Source organism: Rattus norvegicus, chromosome 16 (assembly GCF_036323735.1).
Source record: "Rattus norvegicus strain BN/NHsdMcwi chromosome 16, GRCr8, whole genome shotgun sequence".
Taxonomy (NCBI): domain Eukaryota; kingdom Metazoa; phylum Chordata; class Mammalia; order Rodentia; family Muridae; genus Rattus; species Rattus norvegicus.
Genome location: NC_086034.1, coordinates 77,426,077 through 77,447,900, shown reverse-complemented (window position 1 = coordinate 77,447,900; position 21,824 = coordinate 77,426,077). Strand labels below are relative to the sequence as shown.

At 43.3% G+C, this 21,824-nt stretch overlaps 2 protein-coding genes across 2 annotated transcripts; both read right to left on the bottom strand.

Annotated features, from left to right (window-relative positions):
- Window positions 1–1,326: 1,326 nt before the first annotated feature.
- On the bottom strand, window positions 1,327–5,131 carry Defb39 (defensin beta 39). The gene is made up of 2 exons (NM_001037522.1): window positions 5,002–5,131; window positions 1,327–1,487 (listed from the first exon to the last, which is right to left on the bottom strand). The coding sequence occupies exons 1-2, from the start codon at window positions 5,060–5,062 to the stop codon at window positions 1,327–1,329; spliced, it is 222 nt and encodes a 73-aa protein (NP_001032611.1). The 5' UTR covers window positions 5,063–5,131.
- An 11,487-nt stretch (window positions 5,132–16,618) lies between these two features.
- Defb105b (defensin beta 105B) lies at window positions 16,619–19,791 on the bottom strand. Its single transcript, NM_001037514.2, has 3 exons — window positions 19,687–19,791; window positions 19,287–19,328; window positions 16,619–17,459 (listed from the first exon to the last, which is right to left on the bottom strand). The coding sequence occupies exons 1-3, from the start codon at window positions 19,754–19,756 to the stop codon at window positions 17,335–17,337; spliced, it is 237 nt and encodes a 78-aa protein (NP_001032603.1). The 5' UTR covers window positions 19,757–19,791; the 3' UTR covers window positions 16,619–17,334.
- Window positions 19,792–21,824: the final 2,033 nt, after the last annotated feature.

Here is a 21,824-nt window from a genome sequence, read left to right as displayed (position 1 = left end):
TCCTGTGTGTGGCTGGGTTAAAGGCTGCATTGAATCGTTGGATCATAATACATACATATATATGTCTACAATGAGGATACTAACTAGAAAACAATTAGATTCTAGTGCTAGACTTGAGGTAGGTAGGGTTATTCTGTATCTACCTTATGAAGTCTTTCTGCATTCAAAAAGGTCAGCCTTTACATGGACCATTCTGAAACTGGAAACTTGAAACCCATAAACTCAGGCCTCTAACATCAACCCCTAATCACCTGTGAGAAAAACTTTCTTTGGCTAAGTAAGTGGCAATGGTTATGTTTTGATAAAGGCTTTGCTCATCCTGGGTTTTCTCAGGACCTTTCCAGCTCCTCTGTACTTCAGTCTACATAGTGAGCCTCGATTTCTAACTGGTGGAACAAGATGAGTCACACAGTATTACTCATGAGGATGCACACTGTCTTCCAAAACACTGTTTTCATTTCCCGATTTGTAGAAGATAATTTGAATATAAGGTGTGGGGATGAAATTTAAGAAGGGTGCTGTAGCTATTCCCCCAAGATTTTAATCAGGTCAGATCAAATAATGTAGTTTTTCCTGGTGGATATTTTTACATTTAATGTTGTGTGTCAGTGATGTAGAAAGGACTCAAATTCTATGTATAGTTATTGGGACGATATCAAAGCCCAAAGTTATCACCATTAAAAAGGCAGCAGTATCTCGTTTCTCCTTCACGTTAGCACACAGAATTACTCTTACTCTCTGCTCGCTGACACTGGGAGTCTCCTATGTATAAAGTCTTTCCAGATTCATGTGGGAAACAAGTTAGTGGATTACAGGTTTAAAGCCATCAGCATCTCTGAAGAGTGTTGCAGGAGTCTTTCTGTTGGTCCCAACTTGGGATAGGAATGGGGCCAGTGGATTCAGAAACCTAAATACGATGATTATAATTGGATCCAAAGATGGCAGATACCTTGTGGCTGCAGGGAAACTGAAAATATGGAGGAGGTGGCAGGGTGGTTGGGATGGTTTGATCTGAACAAGCCCTGACTGCATAAACTAATTTTAGGTAGAAGTGGCCCCACGCCCCTGCTTCCTCTTGACAATGAGGTGAATTCCTATTCAGACAAGACGGCGTTCAATAGGATATTTCTAGAAAAAGCAAATGGAACTTTATTTGCTTAATTCCTGGCCATATTTCGACTTTATCAGGCAGGGATTTAGACTGGCCTGTCCTTTACTGTAGGTGCCATAAAATAACCCACATTTTCTTAACTCAATACAGATTTATAGACAGCGCGTGTTAGTGCACAGATGCTAGACTTCAGCACCCCTTTATTATAGCAATGGTTACACCTTCTTCTTTGGAACTCGGATAGACAAAAGGCGTTTTTGGCAACATTTGCCTCTTCCTTCATAACACGTGCCGACCTCGTCTTGGAAATATGGGCATCGGATGGTGTGACAGGTGTTGTTCTTTTGAAAACATTTTACCGAATCAATACCAGACACTGCAAGAAAACGAGAAACAAACCTCAGGCCATCTGCTACAGATGCGGTGATTTTTTTTTTTAGCACATTTGTGGGAGGTAGGAGAATTCTACACAAAGAATACGGAAAACAATTAGCATTTTAAGAAAAAATTCTGCAATTGATGTTGAAGACCACCAATGAAATTATATTTGCTCTGAATTCAATCACCAGGGAGAGTCCCATTGCTCAATAGCCATTCAGCTTATGGTTAGAACACTGGAAAGAGCAAACAGAGAATACTTTCTTTTCTATTCTTTTTGAGAGAAGCCTCATTCTATAGGGTTTACTGGCTTGGGATTCATTATTTAGGTCAGGCTGGCTCTGACTCACAGAAGTGCTCCTTCCTCACCCTCTTGGATGCTGAGAGTAAAGGAAGATCCACCATCTCTGGCCGTAGAGCACTCTCATCAGCACAAACTCTTCCGTGGGACAGTGGAGCTATGGTGGTGGGAGGAAATGGAGCGACACTCTGATTTCCCTGTCCCAGAACTTTCTAAGAAAACCATCACAACCCAAACCACTCACTTGCTCATACTAAATCCATCTTCCCAAGTTCCGTCTCACAGCCTTTCTCTGCATTCTGTGGGTTCTCACTTCTGCGGTGTATGATTGTTGAAAGAGCAATGCTCTAAGTCAAATGTTGGCCTCAAAAATGATCATCCTCAGTCAGACCCTCAAGAGGTGACGCCCTCCAGATTTCTTTTCCTTTTGTGGTGCTGGTGATGCTGGTATCCTAAGAGGATGCTTTACGTGTTCTATGTTCCCTGGTGAAAAACTTGCAGCTGATTGTCTAGTTTGTGCTCTCTGTTTTTAATCAGTTTATTTGTTTTATTAAATTGTTACCTTAACAAAATCTAGACAGGAAATGGGCAAATTTTTTTTGCCTGTAGGAGATTGTCTTGATCGTTTTTATTGATGGGAGATGACCCATTTTTAACTGTGAATGGCAGGCATAATGGAATATATAAAGTGGAGAAACTGAGGAAGGGAGCACTTATCCATGCTACTCTCTATGACAAAACATTCTGAAAAAAAACTTATGAAAGAAAGGGCTTAGTTCATAATTATAAGTTACAGTTCATTATTACAAGTACATCAAGGTGGAGGGAACTTGAAGTAGTTAGTAGTTTCAGTCACAAACAAAATCAGAGGGAGACAGAGAGAGAGAGAGAGAGAGAGAGAGAGAGAGAGAGAGAGAGAGAGAGAGAGAGAGAGGACAGAGACAGAGACACAGGTATAGAGATGGAGACAGAGAAGTAGAGAGACAGAGAGGCAGCTATAGACACACACACATGATGGACACGTAAGCACACACACACACACGGGGTGGAGAGAGAGAGAGAGAGAGAGAGAGAGAGAGAGAGAGAGAGAGAGAGAGAGAGAGACTTGTATGCCAGTGCCTAGGCCCTATACCAGGAAATGATATAACAAGTAATTCTTATCTTAGTTAGTGGAATAACTTAGACAATTACCTATGGATAATCTTGACGACCTGCCACTGACATTCTCTTCCCTGCCACTCTAGCTTGTGTCAAGTAGACAACAGTATCCATCAGGTGGATACAATATGACCACCTACTTCAGCTCCCATTGCCCTGACTTCCTGCTACAGTATATCATATACTGAGCTGGGAGATAAAATAAAGACTTTCTCCCTTTGTTGCTTTTTCAGAATATTATATCACATCAGAAAAAGAAACCAAGGCAATTGTTAAGCAGAAGAGGTTTAATAGAATAGGGCAGTTTCAGAGGGAAGGAAAGACTCAGAACCCAGTCTCCCTGATCTAACAGATGACAAATGTGCCAATTGTTTACACAGAGCAGAAAGGCCAGAAAGACAGAGCCTGGACCAGGATGGATTCTCCCAGCCTCAGTGTCAGGAGCCAGGCTGCTGGAAGGCTTTCTCAGAGACACTGAGTAAAGGGAAAGCTACTACTGCACCTTTGACTGAGGCTAAGTCTGCACTGAGGGATGGGGCCAGGGCTTCAAAGAATCAATGCTTTGATCAGTCCCAAGGGCACAGTATGTTCAGTCTGTGACACACTTGAGATATCCTGTGTTCCCTTTGTACTGCAATGATTGATTCGCTTCCTGATAACTTTGTCCCATTTTATGATAGCTTTCTGCTTACTCTGTCCCAGTTTTCTCCCTGTAAAACTTAAAAGCTGTGCTACTTAATAAACTCACTTGACATAAAGCATCAGCTCAGGCAGGGCCTTCTGACCTGAGCTTTTCTTTATTCTTTGTTCTTCTTCAGTCCTTCATTGTCAGAAACCTGTAACTGAAGAGTAGCCTGAGCAGCTTAGAGAGGCAGAACTGAGTCCTTTAGGTCATAGTGGAATTTCTGGTTGAGCCAAACAGCAATAGACATAGCAGCTTGTAATTGGAGCCACAGGATCTTGTGTCCTGGAATCCTCATCTTTGCCTCATTTTAAAATCAACAAATGGACCCAGACACACACACACACACACACACACACACACACACACACACACACACACACACGTATATAATCTCCAGCTTTTAGGGAAGAAAGAGATTCCAGATCTAAAAATGACTCTGACAGAGTCATGTTATACAGTTAACAACATGGGGAGGCCAAAAATTGCTAAATGGGATGCCAAGTGGATCATCTCTTCTATTCTTGGTCCACCCTTATTGACCTGTATACACATCATATTCTGAATAAAACGTTATCTTCCATTATGTCCCTGTACTATTTTAAAACCTTTAGGGTTGTCTAACATTACATATGGGTGGCCTGTTGATCCCACTGCAAGACATTTTTGAGTTAGTTCTTGGGATTCATGATCCTCCTTGAAACCTCCCTTCAGCATTCAAGGCTCGCTTCAAAGCCATATCACTACTCATGGCTTGGGTTGGGCTTTCGACCTATGGAACACTGGTCTTGTGATTATGGTAAACTATATTTCTAAGAATTAGGTCTTGTTACTCCTTTTTATTCACAGGGACGCTGTGAGGAATAAATAAAAACAAGAGGCCTTGTATTTCATTCTAAGTCTGTACTTGCCACACATCATCTACACTCGTCATCTATTATTGAGTTACTTAATCTACCACACCAAGTTTATGCTCCCCATTAGCCAAGTTTACCGCAGTCATGTGTTAAATGGACCTGTGAAAGGTCACAAAGGAGCGGGTGCCTGTCTCCCAATAGACACCTGTCCTCTTGGTGAGTTATGTCTTCCTTGGGGTAAGGAAGAATGGTTTCTATAGAAAATATTTTCTAGAGGTCCGTGACAGGAAGGAAGATCTTGGAAATCCCTATTACTAGCTCTTCATTCTGGTCAGGCTCATTGACTGATTCCTAGGACACAGGTTGAAGCCCCTGAGGTCAATTGGCTGCAGGGTGTTGACCCTAGGAATGCTCTCCTGGTGATTGCTCCTTAGACCCCAAACTCACTTTTCACCTGTTCTAGGACCCAGTGTCCCCAGCTGTGACCAGGGGTTCAGCAGTTTTTGGTACTTACCTGAGTTGATCTGGAAGCAGGACAGAGAGAGGACCAGCAGCAGAAAGCAGGAGATCTTCATGCTTGCTGCACAGCGAGCTGATTAAAGACAAGGCCAGAGCTGGAAAGCTTAGCTCAAAGATGAACCCGGAGCACAGAGTGCATCCATAATAATAGAGAGGCAGGAATAAGTAACCTCTGAGATGAGGCATAAGGAGGAGTGGCAATCTAGAGTTACGGTCCAATGGCTATCCTTCACAGGTTATCCTGAGACATCTTAAATCCTGAGGTCATTCTGTCTGTTTTCCTGGTCCTAGATCTTGCTCTCATCCTGGACATGCAATCACCTCTTTTCTAATCAGGATACTTAAATGCTCCATGAAAAACACACATTTCCCTCCGAAAATATAGGTCTCCCAAGGTTTTTAAACTTATAGTAATTCCACATTGGTTAGCTTTACTCATAGTTTGTATATTTGTTGCTTTATAATGCAGGGCAAACAGGCATCAGAGGGAGATATTTTGCCCAGACTTTCATGTTATTATGATGTAAATGGATCCATTTAAAAAACATTGTAGATACACAACAAACTTTTAGTGTAAATTATCCTGATATTTCCATGTATATCAAGAAGTGGCTACAAATGTAGCATTCTAATCCCTGGTCAGCATCACCTAAAAGGAGGCTGGAAACCAGGAACTTGTCAGTCTGCTTTTACTGACACACAGCTGTCTATGTTTTCAACCTTTGGGTACAGCACTGAACAGTCATCCAGACATTTAAGCAAATAGCAAAATAATTATATCAAATATTGAAACTTTTTAAAATTTTGGACTTTTTAGGATACTTTTTACAAGCTCAGGTGTCAAGCTGCTGTTACCGTCCAGTGTCGTTCGTCATTGATTAAGGTTTCAATGCTGTTGGTCCCTGAGTGAAATGTTTTAAACTGTAAGACAGAAAGGAGTGGACACCAGAATGTGGTCATGTTGGGATCCACAGTGGGGAGGCCCCTGCATCTGTAGTCAACGAGGACATTTATACTCAGGTTGGCAGAAAGCAGAAGTTCTGAATCAGAAGGGGGAGATTAGGACTTTATGGGGCCTTCTTTTGCTAGCATAGGGTTTAGGCAAGTTGAGCATGGATAATTTCTGTTTGTTGGGAATTATGGGAGGAGGGGGGAGTCCATAGTTGTTAGACCCTGGTACTTGGATGACTATGGCAGAGGGATGCTGCTTCCTAGGATTTCTGGGCTGAGTTGAAGAAAACTCTTTTTTTGTGAATTAATTATTTTCTTACTTTTTGTTGAGGATTTTATACACGAGCACTTCATTTGCATCCTTTCAATGCCTCCTACACCCTCCAGTTCCTCTGTGCTCTTCTACACACAAGTGAAGATGTAGAACTCTCAGCTCTTCCAGTAGCATGCCTGCCTGGACACTGCCATGCTCCCACCTTGGTGATGATGCACTGAGTCTCTGAACCTCTGAATGCTACTACAGATTCACCAACTTTTCTTTCCTTATTGTTATACAGAGATGCGGAGGGGGGAGGGAGAGGGAGAAGGAGAGAGAGAAAACCACTGAATTCATTTATTTGGTTTACGGGGACCACTTGGGATTCAATAATACTTCAGGGGTCTTGTCTCAGTAGAAGACTGATTTTTGATAGTCTTTTATATGTCATAGGCATGACTGGAGGGGTTGGGTCTTCCTCTAATGAATGGCTGACTCAGGGACGAACATAATCTCTCTAGCTAAGATTTTCTTTTAAAAATGGGATACAACCACACTAATAAATATTTATCTAAAATAACCAATAATACACATAATTATGCCTATAAATATGCATATGTATTTTAGAGGGAATTTTAAAACTGGACTGGCGCTGTTCCCTCTAAGAGCCAAAGATCTTTGTTAGAGTGTTACTGCTGTGAGCAGACACCATGACCAAGGCAACTCTTATATTGACATTTAATTGGGCCTGGCTTACAGGTTTAGAGGGTCAGTCTGTTATCATCAAGGTGGGAGCATAGCAGTGTCCAGGCAGGCGTGGAGCTGGAGGAGCTGAGAGTTCAACATCTTTATCTGAAGGTCACTAGGAGAAGACTGGCTTCCAAGCAGCTAGGAGGAGGGTCTCAAAGCCGCCCACCTCAGTGACGCACTTCCTCCAACAAGGCCACACCTGCTCCAACAAGGCCACACCTCCTAATAGTGCCACTGTCTCCCTGGGCCAAACATATACAAACCACTCCAATTACCTAATAAAAATTCCACATCGGGCATGAGAAATCCTGTTTTAGATTGTTGACTCGGGCTGTCCAAGAGACTCTCCAAACATATTGCCTATTGCTACTCTCCTTGGCTACACCCTGAGATGGGAGGTATGTCCCTATTGCTACTGCCCTTGGGTGCCCCTTAGAGATGGACTGGCAGAAAACAGAAGTAAGCCACAGATCAAAGGTGTGTCTCCAAAGATCTTTTAAGAGTGCATTGTTTTCCTATTTAAAAACAAACAACCCCCCCCAACATATTTCATTCCATTTCTAGAAACAGTATCCACAGTGTATCAATGAGGGTTGTGGTTTGTAATCAGTTCTATCTCACTGTTACCAATAGGCAAGATAAAAGCTCTTAAGGGCACACTGTATTGGGGATTCACATAATTCTTAGTATGGTTCTGAGAACTGGGCCTTAGTCCCAGCAGTCCCTCAGGTTTGATTTGATAAGCACTTCTGGCTTTGAGACACCAGCATAGATCTAACAGAAGTTACTTTTTACCACCAGGACAATTATCTGCATCATCACACATCTTGCAGTAACTTCATGGAAAAAGAGTAACAGAGACACAGCGAGAGAGAGAGAGAGAGACAGAGAGAGAGAGAGAGAGAGGAGAGAAGAGAGAGATAGGGGACAGAGAGACAGAGAGAGAGGAGAGAGAGAGAGGGGGGACAGAGAGACAGAGAGAGAGGAGAGAGAGAGGAGAGAGAGGGGAGAGAGAGAGAGAGGAGAGAGAGAGGGGACAGAGAGAGAGAGGAGAGAGAGAGGAGAGAGAGGGGAGAGAGAGAGAGAGAGAGAGAGGAGAGAGAGAGAAGAGAGAAAGAGAGAGAACTTCAGTGAAAAATGGAAATTTATAGCAAACTTGTGGCTCAATCATCTGAAAATATGTTAAGTATCAAGAATAGTACGTAATGCTAATATTGAAGTCAAATCATAGTGATACTTGGAAACAATAATTTACCTTCTCGCTATGTTTTATCAGATTATCAATGCTATGATTTATGGACAAAAAAAGCCAGTAGTTCTGACTTGGAGTCAGAAATCTTGAAAGGATCAAAGACTTCAAAGATAGGGCACACACACTGAGAGCAGAAGTGTCCGTGGCTCCAGGCAGGTGGCAGAGGCAATTTGCAAAGTTCTTTTCCACCAACGTTTTGGTTGGGTCCATCGCTCAGACAAACACTTGGTACCATCACTCTACCAACTTGGCTAATAAGGTTCAACACCAAAGCGTCTTGAATGACCTTCCAATAGTGACATGCCCTGCAGGGGCAGCCACACAGAGGTCATTATAAAGGACATTTTGTTGTCAGCCTGGTCTCCTCACCTCGATAATCCCAGTCAGTTTTGGCAAGTAAACAAAGGTTTTCAAAGATGCTCCTTCAGTCAAACCAGCTCCACAAAACAGATCTTTGATCTGATTAATCATAAATATGCAAACAAATGCTACAGTAAGGGGATGGCTTTGGGGCGCACCTGAAGAACAATGCCATGAGAAGCCAGTACAAACTGCTGCTAACGGGGGGCAGTGCAAGACAGTGATGAAATATCCTGGTCAAGATCAGAGACTAGACGGGCTGGAGAGATGGCTCAGTGGTTAAGAGCACTGACTGCTCTTCCAGAGGTCCTGAGTTCAAATCCCAACAACCACATGGTGGCGCACAACCATCTGTAATGGGATCCGGTGCCCTCTTCTGGTGTGTCTGAAGACAGCGACAGTGTACTTATATATAATAAATAAATAAATCTTTTTTTTTAAAGGGCAGAGACTAGAAAGAAGGTACTTGATATTTAGGAATTACTGCTAAATCGGAAAAAATAAATACACGTGAAAAACTTTTTGAGTAAGTGGAACAAAGTTTAGAAAGTAGAAGAAGTGTGGCAAAAGATGAAATATATTTTAATAAATTTAGGAAATTCTTTAACAGAAGCAGAGGAAGATCAGAAACAGAAAAATTGATGTCATCAAAGAATTGTCAGCTCTCCATATGTAGGGACATAGATCACCAGGCCAGCATTTAGACAAATCACACAGTAAGCAGAGCCTGGAGGTGGAGCCCACTTTATAGAACATTTGTATAGAATGCCCATGGATACACAGAATAGTGTGTGTGTGTGTGTGTGTGTGTGTGTGTGTGTGTGTGTGTGTGTGTGCACTCAGGATGTAGAGACAGAAGCACTACAAGGTCATTCTCAATTCTCATGGGGATCAGGATCAACTTCGATTACATACTAGCATGCCTGGAGGGAAAGCACAAAATAGCAAAGACTTCAAGGGCAGACGCTACATTTTCTGTCATTTCACAGTGACAGGATCAGGGCACGAAGCAGGTGTGCAAAAACTGCACACTTAGAACTCTGGATTAGGGAAAAGTTAATGCTATACAGAAGTTAGTATGAGAACAAAGCCTGACAAATGACTAACGGGAAGCAGCAATGTATTTTCTTTTCCCACCATAGCAACTAGAAGACCATGTAATACAGAGCCTTCTGGAGAAATTGCTCACCCAGTCAAGTCTCCCATTGACCTGTTTACCTTCATTCTTCTCCCATATCCTTCACCACACAAGAGTTAGTTGTTCTTGACTTTCTGGAATACGTGGCATTGTTTTTGATCCTGCCCCCCCCCTTTTTTTTTTTACCTCACGCATCTCCTATGGTTTTATTCTTTTATCCTTACCCCCAAACCTCATAGCAGGTCTGGTCCAGAAAAAACATGAACCTTGGAAGCTCTTACCTCCCAGCTGCTCCCTCAGCTGAAATAACCAGTAACCACGAATCTGTGACACTGTGTTGTTCATCAGGTGAAGCTGTCCCTGTCTGTTGGACAATGTAGCCAGCTGCTGCACTGTGTGAAGATTGGCCTCCGTCTGCAATGCAGGGTAGACATCATGGCTCCCCATGAACTGCTCTGACCAACCCCACCTCCCCTCAGTGCTCACTGGAGGTTGTCCCACTGTATACATGTATAGATAGAAATGTACTGTTGGACTCATATGCATCCGTCACAGAGACTGGAAGAGGACACACGCACACTCCTCTTATGTATTGGCTTGTTATATCTGAAACGTGTGGCCATGCATTGCTGGTATGTGCACTTCCTGGTAAAACCACACGATTCCTAAGAGGCTCTAACTTAATCCTCTGGAGCAGAGAGATTTTTGTGTGTTCTCCTGTTATCCTAAGCCGATTACGATCACCTCTCATTTCCTGACATCTCTGAAATGGAACTGCCAGACTTACATTGTCCCCAAAGAGTCCTTTAAATAAAGTTTCCCCTTATTGAAACCATTTTCACCCAGCATTCACGGGGTTTCTGTGACCTAACACTCAGTCGCTCTCCTTCAGGGCCAAACACAAGATTTTCTTCTACTGATCACAGGGACCAGTCTCAGTGTGGGCAGGGCTGACCTGGACCAGCAGGGTGTTCTTCAGTTGACAGGTTCCTGAGGGGAGGTATGGAGGATGAGAGAAAGAAGACAGGAAAGTCGAGGTCAGCCACTTGATACTTCTTCATAGCAAAGGCAAAAGGTAACAGAGGGTAGCGACAGACTAAACAGGAGTAAATTTAAAGCAACTGAACACTACTCAGTCAGTACTATGGAGAATCTACAATGGCTACACAGTACAAAACACCCAAACCACATAAATGATAATCGAATGACACAAATAGATAGCTGTCAAATGACTAAGTACAAAGTGGCAATATACAAAAATTGTATTTGTTGTCCAGTGCAGAGAGGCGAGTCCTGAAACCACATACACGCCAACAACAGAATCGGACTCAGCAGGTTGTATTTACTTTTACATGTGCATAAACATATGCTCATATCCACATGTGTGTAAAATACAAAGAAAAGGAGTCCATCAACTTGGGAGTGGAGGTGCACGGGAAAGGTTCAAGGAAGCGTAGCCGGGAGTAACTGGAGGAGGGAAATGGAGGTGGGAAGGTAGGAAATGGGGGTGGAGGTGATGTAGTTCTACCTCAATTAAAACATTAAAAAGAAGTAATGAAGTCTTTCAAAACACAGCGCAAAAAATGTTCACTGCGCCTGGCCACCAAGGAACACAAGTAAAATCGGCGCTGAGATTCTGTGTTGCTAAATCAAATGGCTGCAGTCAAGAAAACAGAAAACCAGGGCTGGAGAGGAGCAGGAGAAATGCAGCCCCCAAACACCACACACTTGTGTAAGTTCACACAATCACTGTGGACACGACTGTGCAAGTTACTCATAGATATAAACACAGAGCCGTGATGTGACCCTCCTAGGTCACCCTGGCAATGCTCTTGATGGGGTATAGGTCCCGATACTACAGAGATACCTGCATATACATGGGGCATCTGGGTTCTTTCCAGCTTCTGGCTATTATAAATAAGGCTGCAATGAACATAGTGGAGCACGTGTCTTTTTTATATGTTGGGGCATCTTTTGGGTGTATGCCCAAGAGAGGTATAGCTGGATCCTCAGGCAGTTCAATGTCCAATTTTCTGAGGATCCTCCAGACTGATTTCCAGAATGGTTGTACCAGTATGCAATCCCACCAACAATGGAGGAGTGTTCCTCTTTCTCCACATCCTCGCCAGCATCTGCTGTCCCCTGAGTTTTTGATCTTAGCCATTCTCACTGGTGTGAGGTGAAATCTCAGGGTTGTTTTGATTTGCATTTCCCTTATGACTAAAGATGTTGAACATTTCTTTAGGTGTTTCTCAGCCATTCGGCATTCCTCAGCTGTGAATTCTTTGTTAAGCTCTGAACCCCATTTTTTAATAGGGTTATTTGTCTCCCTGCGGTCTAACTTCTTGAGTTCTTTGTATGTTTTAGATATAAGGCCTCTATCTGTTGTAGGATTAGTAAAGATCTTTTCCCAATCTGTTGGTTGCCGTTTTGTCCTAACCACCGTGTCCTTTGCCTTACAGAAGCTTTGCAGTTTTATGAGATCCCATTTGTCGATTCTTGATCTTAGAGCGTAAGCCATTGGTGTTTTGATAAACAAACATTTAAAACGTGTAATTTTTTCTGTCCCATGAGCATGGGAGATCTTTCTGTCTTCTAATTTCTTTTTCAATATATAAGCACTCTGTCAACTGAACTACATCATTTCTTTCTTAATGGGTGGCTAAAAATGTATTATGCCTATGTATATAATATAGTAATAAATAATAATATAATATAGTAATAGTGTATATAATATAGTAATAATATTTGTAACTTATTACATTTGTATCCACTCACCTTTTGAGTGAGGGACATCTAGCTGACTTACCAATAATGCAGCTACTGGAAATAGTGCTGCAATATGTACAACAATGCCAAGCAACCAGAGCTTCCAGGGACTAAGCCACTACCTAAAGACTATACATGGACTGACCCTGGACTCTGACCTCATAGGTAGCAATGAATATCCTAGTAAGAGCACCAGTGGAAGGGGAAGCCCTGGGTCCTGCTAAGACTGAACCCCCAGTGAACTAGACTGGTGGGGGGAGGGCGGCAATGGGGGGGAGGGTGGGGAGGGGAACACCATAAGGAAGGGGAGGGGGGAGGGGGATGTTTGCCCGGATACCGGGAAAGGGAATAACACTCGAAATGTATATAAGAAATACTCAAGTTAATAAAAAAAAAACAAACAAAACAAAACAAAACAAAACAAAAAATGTTTTATTCATTCTCCTCACATATTCTTGTCATCCTGACCCTAGGTTTCCCTCCATCCTCGCCTCCAAGAGCCTACCCCCTACCTCCCCTAGTTTTTCTTTTGAAATACTAGTTATTATTTTAATAGAAAAATTTAGTTAAGGGGCATTTTTCTAAACATGCCCACTGTTCACAGTTAGGTCAAAATGGCTTTTACCCCCGTGGACCCCAGCACCCTGTCATTTATTCTATGTGTGTAACTTGCCAATTAGGACACATCTGTCCAGACAGCAAAGGACAGAAGCACAGAATGGGCAGTAGTGACTTCAAAAAGTTTACTGAGAAAAGGGAGAAGAAATGCTTTGCCAAAGGAGCATCTTGCGAAGGAAGGGTTATTGTGTAACATGGCCACGAGAGGGCGCCATTGACTGTCTTCTGATCTTGGCTTCTCCTGACTCAGAATCGTGTGTTATTCAGAATCCATTTTTCATACGTTTTCTGTTCTCTCAGTAATTTTATATTCGTTGACCCCCCCCATGTTGTCTCCTGTCTTTTCCCACTTTTCAGTACTATATTTGGACACGAACCCCAATGTTGAAATATCATTTTCATAATTAAAAAAATTAATTTCTGGAAAATGCAGAGCTGCCAAAAGGATGTGTAAGATCCAATGAAGTCGGGCATGCTTTGGAGAAAAGAAACCGTCTAGGTAAAGAACGAATTTGGTGAGTTACCCTTGATTCTTACTCTGCTAGACTCTTGGCCCTCAGTGCGAGATATGATGGAACCTTTAAACTGTAGGGCTTAAAGTCCTGCCGTGGTGACCCATCCCTGCCACAGTCCTCAGGGAGAGAGTTTCAGGCCAACTTGTGCTACACAGTGAGTACCAGCCCAATCCGGTCTCAAACTGACTCTGTCAAAGCAAATCAAAAGTAAATGAAAACAGTATGTGTAGATTAGTGTAAGTTAATTAGGTCACTGGGGCACTGTCCTTAGAAGGAGTGACATGGTTCTCATGGGGACTCGCTATCCCAGAGAGGTTACAATAACAATGCCCCTCCCTGTTCTCTGGCCTCTTGTCTTCCATACTGCCTTTGGCTCTCATCCATGCTCCCCTTCAGGACGCCATCACCAAGATTTGACGTAGCCTGGGAGACGCTCTCTGAAGCCGAACACAGATCCACCTGATCACGGACGTAAGCCCGTCAGTGGAATAAATTTTTTAAAATAAAGTACCTAGACTCAGTTGTTGGGTGTTAGCAAAAGAGAAACAGGCAAATACACTCACCTGTACCTACCCTCAAGTGAGGACCCTGTTCAACACTTTATCAGAGTCAGAGTCAGAAAAGGGGGTAATTAGAGCTCACATCCCCCCTTAGACCCAGAAACCCGGAGGAGCATGTGACCTCCCTTTGTGCGCAGGTGTTGCTCTCTTTCCATTTCCTGAGCAAGGCTGCTGCTGTTACTGACACTTAAGTACTTCGCTTTGGAAAAGCAGGAGAGGTGTCCTGAGGATGAGATCCCTTCCCACCGAAGGGCTCAGGGTGGAAATCACAAACACACCTGAAAGCGTTTCTGTGGCAGGGTTGTCTAGGAAACTCTCCAGGTTCAGTTGTGCAAGCTCTCAGGGATTGCTGCAGCTCCAGGCCAAGGGGCCTGGTGGCTTCTCGAGGTGGCAGGAGAATTTGCATGTCTATGCCATCCTAGTTTTGTTGGCTTGCAGAATGCAAGACCGGTGGGGATGTGGAGCCTCTCAGGAAGGTTCCAGAGAATGTGGCCTGGATACAGGGCTGTAGAGCAAGGTCCAATTCCCTGCAAGGAGTCCTGGGAGGGGCTTTGCACAAAGCTCTGGGAGTGAGGTCAACTTTGGCCAAGACCCTAGGGTGTTAGAGATACCAAGAATGTTGGATCTCTGCTAAGGAAAGTCACACTTACCAAATGGGTCAGTCTATAAGAGGCCATATTTGCTGCAGGAGAAAGGGCTATGGTGTAGAGATGGATAGCTAGATCCCCTGGGGTTCACATCATGTCACCCCATGCCCCAGAAGCCAGGCTCGGAGCAGAAAGAAGGCTTTCATGTTTGCCCAGCTGGATTTTGGTCTAGGTTTGGGCCTTGCTATCCTCATGACTCTTCTTGGCATGCATGTATTTTCTCTGTGACATGCATGTTGGAAGCATGCCATTTGGATGTTTTACCTTTGTGTATGTACACAGCTGAGTTTTCATTGAATTTTGGAAAGGACTAGACATTAGAGTTTTGATGTGTCAGTATTTCCTTCAAGTATTTTAGGGCTTTGATTTTAGGTGCAATTTTTTTTGGCATTTTTTTTAATCTTGTATCTCCTCTCGTGGATTCATTCATAAAACAACCTTGTCTCTTTTTGTTTTTGCCAAAGTCTGTTTTATAACCTATTGGTCTACCACTTCTTTCCAATGTTTCTTTGAATGTAAAGTTTTTAAACTCTACAACTTACATCTTAATATGTCAGTCTCTAATTGGGATGGTTAATTGGTTTTCCCTTAATGTAATAATCAGTAAGGTAGAATTTATATCAGTTTTGCCATTTGTCTGTCAAAGGTTATGGGATTATCATTTTCTTTTCTCCTTTTTGGTGCAATTTAAATTTCATATATATATATATTTGTTATAAGCAATTGCCTTCAAGATTATTATTAATGTTGCAATTCATACACAATTCTTCAATGGTAACACCAACTCACTTTCAGTAGCAAATTGGAACCACAGCCTCAGTTCTTCCATTCACTTTTGATGTAAAAGTAAATTGGTGAGGTCTGAAGTGAGAGGCTCTCTTGCTGGTCTTGAAGGATGAGATTGCCTTGGACAAAGGGAGCTGTGAGCAGGGGATGATCAGTGGTCTGTCGTTGGTAGAACTGCTGAGGTTGGCCCCTGACTGCATGCCTTTGGAAGGCATTTTCCCTCTGATGGCAAGGCAGCTCGAGTGGATGCTTTATTGTTAGTCTTGTGAAACACTGAGATCTGCACCAGACCCAGACTTCTGACGTGAGATAGTTTGAGATAGCCTGTGCCATATTAAGCTGCTAACCTCACAGTGCATTCTTATGCAGCGACATGAATAGCAATCACATTTTAAGGTGCGTGCATTCTGTAGATGAGCATTTGCATGTTCTCACAAGGCTGTAGTGCTCTCCAAAGCACTGAGTGGTTGAAAGTCTTTGTAATTGTCTTTTTATGAATTCATCTCACTCCTAGAACTTGATAGTAAAACTCTGTTATGCTAAATTCTTTCTCAACATGCTAAATCCTTAGCTGTTTCCCCCTAAGGATGCCTTTGAGTCGATGAACCCACGTGATATTTGTATGACCCATCGAAAACACACATCTTGTTGCCCTCTATCCAGTATCTAGCCACTGCCTGTCAGGAGCTACACCTGCCATGGGAGAGCCAAGTGAGAGCTGAGGGAAAAGTGGTAGCTTTAATATGGGAAACAAATTCTCTGGTGGGGAAATATCCCTGTTTCTATTCCTGTCTGCCATTTTCCTAGCAGATGTTATTGATTAAACTCAGCCCAAAGTCAGGAACCCAGGTGGATCTGGATTGGATAGACCGATGCTAAGGTTTCATAGAAGGGAAAGGGTAGGAGAAGATCCTATGTTGTAGATCATGCTTGTCAGAATCCTGCTCAGGTTCCTGTGTCCCCATAAAACTGATCAGTGTGAGCCCCACAGCTCTGAGTTTTGACGTTTAGTTTGTTAAGCTACAAATTTTATTCCGTAAGGTGGAAGATACAGTTTGGCGTCTGCAGACACCCTGTGCAAGTGGACATTTTGATTCTTCTCTAACCATTTCCTTTTGCAGGCAAGGACAATGCAGTCTCTGCAGCTCAGGCAATAACAGAGCACATGAGGGTTGTTTAAAACATAGACCATAATTGTCAAAATCTGTGGATAATAGTACATTACCTCATCAAGAATCAAGTGAATGGATTTTCCTTGTATTCTATAGAACTACAAAGCTGTCGACAGGGTCAACAGTGACACTTTCGTTCACTCCCACGGTCATTAGTATGTTAGAGAGACAGGAAGAGGCAGTGGTGCACATGCTGCCCCTTGTCTCCCAGCTTTCCCATACCATAGGCAGCAACACAAATCAAATACCCGGATCAAATACAAATCAGAATGATAGTCACACTCTCAGGTGACCCTGAGCCCTATGAGGAAACCCTGGAAAGAACACTTATGAGTTATGAGTGTGCTGGAGATGTGCAGTCCTGTCTGCTTGCGTAGAAGGCATTCATTGCTGTTTTGATTTCTGTCATCTTAACATTGAAATGAAGCACAGAAACAGAATGAGGTGAGATGGGCCTGAACAGCACTGACTGTGACTCCGTGAAGCCACAGATGTTCTCTCCTTGACCATCCATTCAGCACGGCTTCTTACCCCCAGGCCATTGGTCCTTGGGTTCAGATCCTCTCCCGACAGCAGAAGAAGTTCAGCTTGCACTTGCCGGCGATCTTCTCACTGTCCAGGCACGTCCTCCTGCATTTCCCCCGGCCCAGCCTGCATGTCTCGCACACAGCAAACTCCCCTGTGTCAGGAAAGAGCTGCTGAGAGGTTTGCTGGAACTGTGTGGGAGTGGGAAGAGTATCTAAGGCCCCTCACAGGCAGGGTTTGTGTGTATGGCTAGGAGTGTTTTCTAGAATTAGGCCAGAGGTGTTGGGGGTAGCTCAGTTGGCAAAGTGTTTCTTGGGTGAACATGGGACCCTGAGTCTGATCCTCTATGCCCAGATAAAAAGCCAGGTACTTCTGTCCTCAGCTGGATAAGCAGGGACAGATGAATCTCTGCGGCTCAGGGGTCAGATTAGCTGAACTTAGGATAGATTCTGTCTCAGAAAGGGAAGTGGATAGCTCCTGAGGAATGTCGTTTAAGTTTGACCTCTGGCCTCCACACATGCATGAACACAGACACACACACACACACACACACACACACACACACACACACACACACACACACACACACACACACTGTAAGAAGAGAACTACCCCACAGCATCTGCTTACCCCAGTGTGGAGCTGAAAAGAGTTAACAATAGGTAACCATCACCTGCGTCCTCTCCTCCAGGTGTTTACTGTCTTTCATGGGCCCCGTGTAAGTGACAGAGCAACATCTATTCTTCAGAACTATTAAAATGCACGTCTGTACTCCTGAAAATTTACTAGATAGCCTTTGGTTTCAAACCCTAGAAGCTGGAATGAATAATTTAATCTCAATACTTGCTTGGGCCTAGTACCAGCTGCTTAATTTACCAAGCCTCATTCGCCTGATGGACATAGTAGAAATACCTGTCCACACTTTTAAATTGCTGAGTGGTGAAGTGAAATGACTGTGATAATGTTTTGCTGTATGGTATTTACTAGTAAGGGGGGCTTTAATAATTAACTGGTATAATCCGTGTTTAGTTGTTAAGGGCTGGAGAAATTAGTGCTCCATGAATTCCATAGTTCGATTCTATTTAATTATCATTACCACCACCATCACTGGCACCACCACCACCATAATCATCATTATCATCATCATTATGTTAGTGTGTGTGTGAGAGAGAGAAAGAGAGAGAGAGAGAGGTGTACCATGTAATACACACGCATATGTGGGTGCAGGCTCATGTTGCCATGTATGTGCACACAAAACATTAAAAGGCTTTGGGTATCCTTTCCCGTCACTCTCAGCTTTGAAGCAGGGCCTCTCTTTGAACCTTAGCTCAGTTTTCCTAGCTGTTCTGATCTCAGTGAATCCCTTAGCTCTGCCCTTGAACGTCCTAGCTCTACCCCCACAGAGCTGGGGTCCCAGGCTCAAGCAAAACTGTGTGTGCTGAAGTCCAGACTTGGGTGCTCATAGTTGCACAGCAAGCACTCAATCTGTGAACCACATCTCCAGCCCTCCAAGAATAGTTTAATATTTCTTTTAATTGTGTTTGCCTCGTGATGTCTTCCCATGTAAGAGAACCTCTGGTGCGCACCCAAAGCCCGTGGCTAACTGTTATAAACAGTGCTTTATAATGAGGGCGGCACCTCACTGACCATCTACGCCATTCTGCATGATCCTCCTCATCCAGCAGATGCCCTCGAGCAGACCTTGTTCAAGTTAGGTCCTACGGGAAGGAAGCCAGGATCTCTGGGTAATGCTAATTGCTGAGGATGAGGTTGAGCCTAAGCATCACACATTAATGGGAAAGTCACTGGAAAAATACAAATATGACCATGGCCACAAGAGTAATAGAAGATGACACCAATAGACCAGAACTCAGTCCTTTCACAACTACTTTCCTTCCTTGGCCTCATCAGTCAAAGATAGCTAACTGGGCCTCAGTCCCCAAGAGAGAAGGAGAGAGTACAGGTAAAGGATATAATTTACCTCCTGGAAATGACTGGGAATACTCAAGTCCTGCCCAGGACCCTAAATTTAAAACAAAATACATTTTAGGACAGAATATTAAAACAAGAAACAACACATTATAAAATGTCTCCTACATGCTACATGACTCTTGAGGGACCAGTGATGTTCTGGCTGCTCTCTTTATTGGATTTCTCAAGTCCACTCCTGGAAGCCAGAAAGACCAATGTACTGAACAATAAAATCAAAATTAATGCTCTATCCGGTTGGCTCTTAGGAAACATTAATGCAGATCCAAGAAATCTCCGGGGAAGGAAGACTTACTCTCAGTTTCAGGATGGTTCATGGAAGAGTCTTTGGATTTCATGGTCTGCTCCTCCCCACCCCCAACCCTGTCAAAATCCCATCAACTTTGATTTACCTGATGGCAGTTCAACTACAATGAAGAACAAAGCCAGACCAAAATAGAACGTCCCTCTGCTCAGAGCCATGTTTGAGGGGAGATTCTTGAACACAAAGAATCGGGGGTTCTTTGAGGGGACAAGAAAGCATTTATATTGGAAAGTAATGGGCTATGTTCTAGGTCAGCGAAGTGAATCAATAAAGAAAGCAGGATTGCATGCTCCATTTGCTGGGATCAAGAGCTGGTGCAGTGAGTTAGAACCTTGAGTCTGCAAAGCCCTACTTCCCCACGCCTAGCCAGTGTGTAGAATGGAGTGGACATTGGTCCAAGGCTGGGAGAATCCAGGGTCATGCACGCTCTACTGTGGGAATTGAGGGAGAGGATGCTGATAGCTTTCCATGACTTCTCAAGGATCAGCGCTCATGTTCTTTGCAGCACGTCCTGGGGATCCAGTATGATTTCAGCTCAGGAGAACTTTGAATGCTCATCTTTTTACAGAGCTCTGGTGGGGACTAGAGGCAACACACAGATGTGCACACTGACCCTCCTCATTCTCACTGTCGTGTCAATGAATTGTTCAGCAGAATGTGAGGAGTAACAGACCTTTGCTAAGGTAGCTTTGAATCCTGTGCCTGTCAGACATCTCAAGAGAGAGCCAAGTTGTTAACACAGCAACTTCTAGTAATCAAAAGCATGGGCATCAAAGAATATTCATGTCAAGTCCCCAACCTGGGTCCTGCTTAAGGCACCCAGATGCTTGTAGTTACACGATGTTCTGGTTTTCAGTCTCGGAGGCAGAACAGGCCTCGTGTCTCAGGCTTGTAAGCCAACTACTCCAGGGACTGAGGCAGAAGCACCACAAGCTACACAGTGAGTTTAGTGAGTTCAAAGCCAGCCTGTGCAACTTGATGTTACTGTTATCTAAAATAAGTTAAAAGGGGACCAGGGTGTTTCTCAGTAGCAATGTGTTTCCCTGGCATACACAAAGTCTACATTCAATTCTCTGTGCCTTCCTGTCTCACACACACATAAAAAATGTAGATTTTATAGCTAAACAGACACCTACCATGTAGACCATCTTAGATAGGTTAACAATATTTGAAATCTCAGCCTCTTTATCCATAAATTGGGTTATAATAATTATATCAGTCTCATTGGGCATCTGGAAACATTGTATATAACAAAGAAGTATTTTGAAGAATGTCTGATTATGATATCATCATCATCATCATTACATTTATATTTCTATAAAACTTTGAACAACTACTCTGCTAAGTAGCGTAGCAATGTGACTCCTAATGACAAATCCTATACTCACAGATCAGAGCATCCATTAACCTTCACCAGAGAAGCTTCCTCTTGCATTATGGGGTAGTTAACACAGAGATCCACCACTGAGCGATGTGTAGATTGTGAGAGACTGTGGAGCTCACAGCCCTCAGTGGGATATCTTTATTACACTCCTCCACTCAAAGCCCAGGGATCTATGTGGAAAAGGAGCTGGAAAGAGTGTCACAGGAGTAGCAGACAACCATAAGGGGACTCCTCCAGATACTACAAGGGTGGTGAACACCTGGATTCATAGAGCCTGGCAGTGTGTACAAGACCTGCACAATATAAGCTAGACAAATAGCAAAGGGGAAGTAGGCACAGAGTTCATGCCTAGACAAGAAGCTACTTATTTGTAATCGATAGCTGCTGGGATAGGGAAATAAGTTTCTATCACGGGAGTAATATTGGGTTTATCAACTCCCATCTGGGACAGGCCTTATGCTCAGGGTAGTTGACCAACCCAAATCAAACGACATGAACTTGGATAGGTAGTGGGGAGGACCTGGGAGGAATTATGGGAGGGGATAGAATGTGACCAACATAAACTGTGTGAGGGGGTAGAGAGATGGTTCAGCGGTTAAGAGCACCAACTGCTCTCTTCTAGAGGTCCTGAGTTCAATTCCCAGAAAACACATAGTAGTTTGAAACCACTGTAGTGGGATCCAATGCCCTCTTTGGGGATCTGAAGACAATTACAGTGTATTCCTATAAATAAAATAAACAGAACTTTAAAAAAATATAGTGTGTGAAATTCTGAAAAAAAAAAAAACCAAAACAAATGAAAGCATAAGCAAAACAAAACAAGCCTCCAAGATTAAGATGAT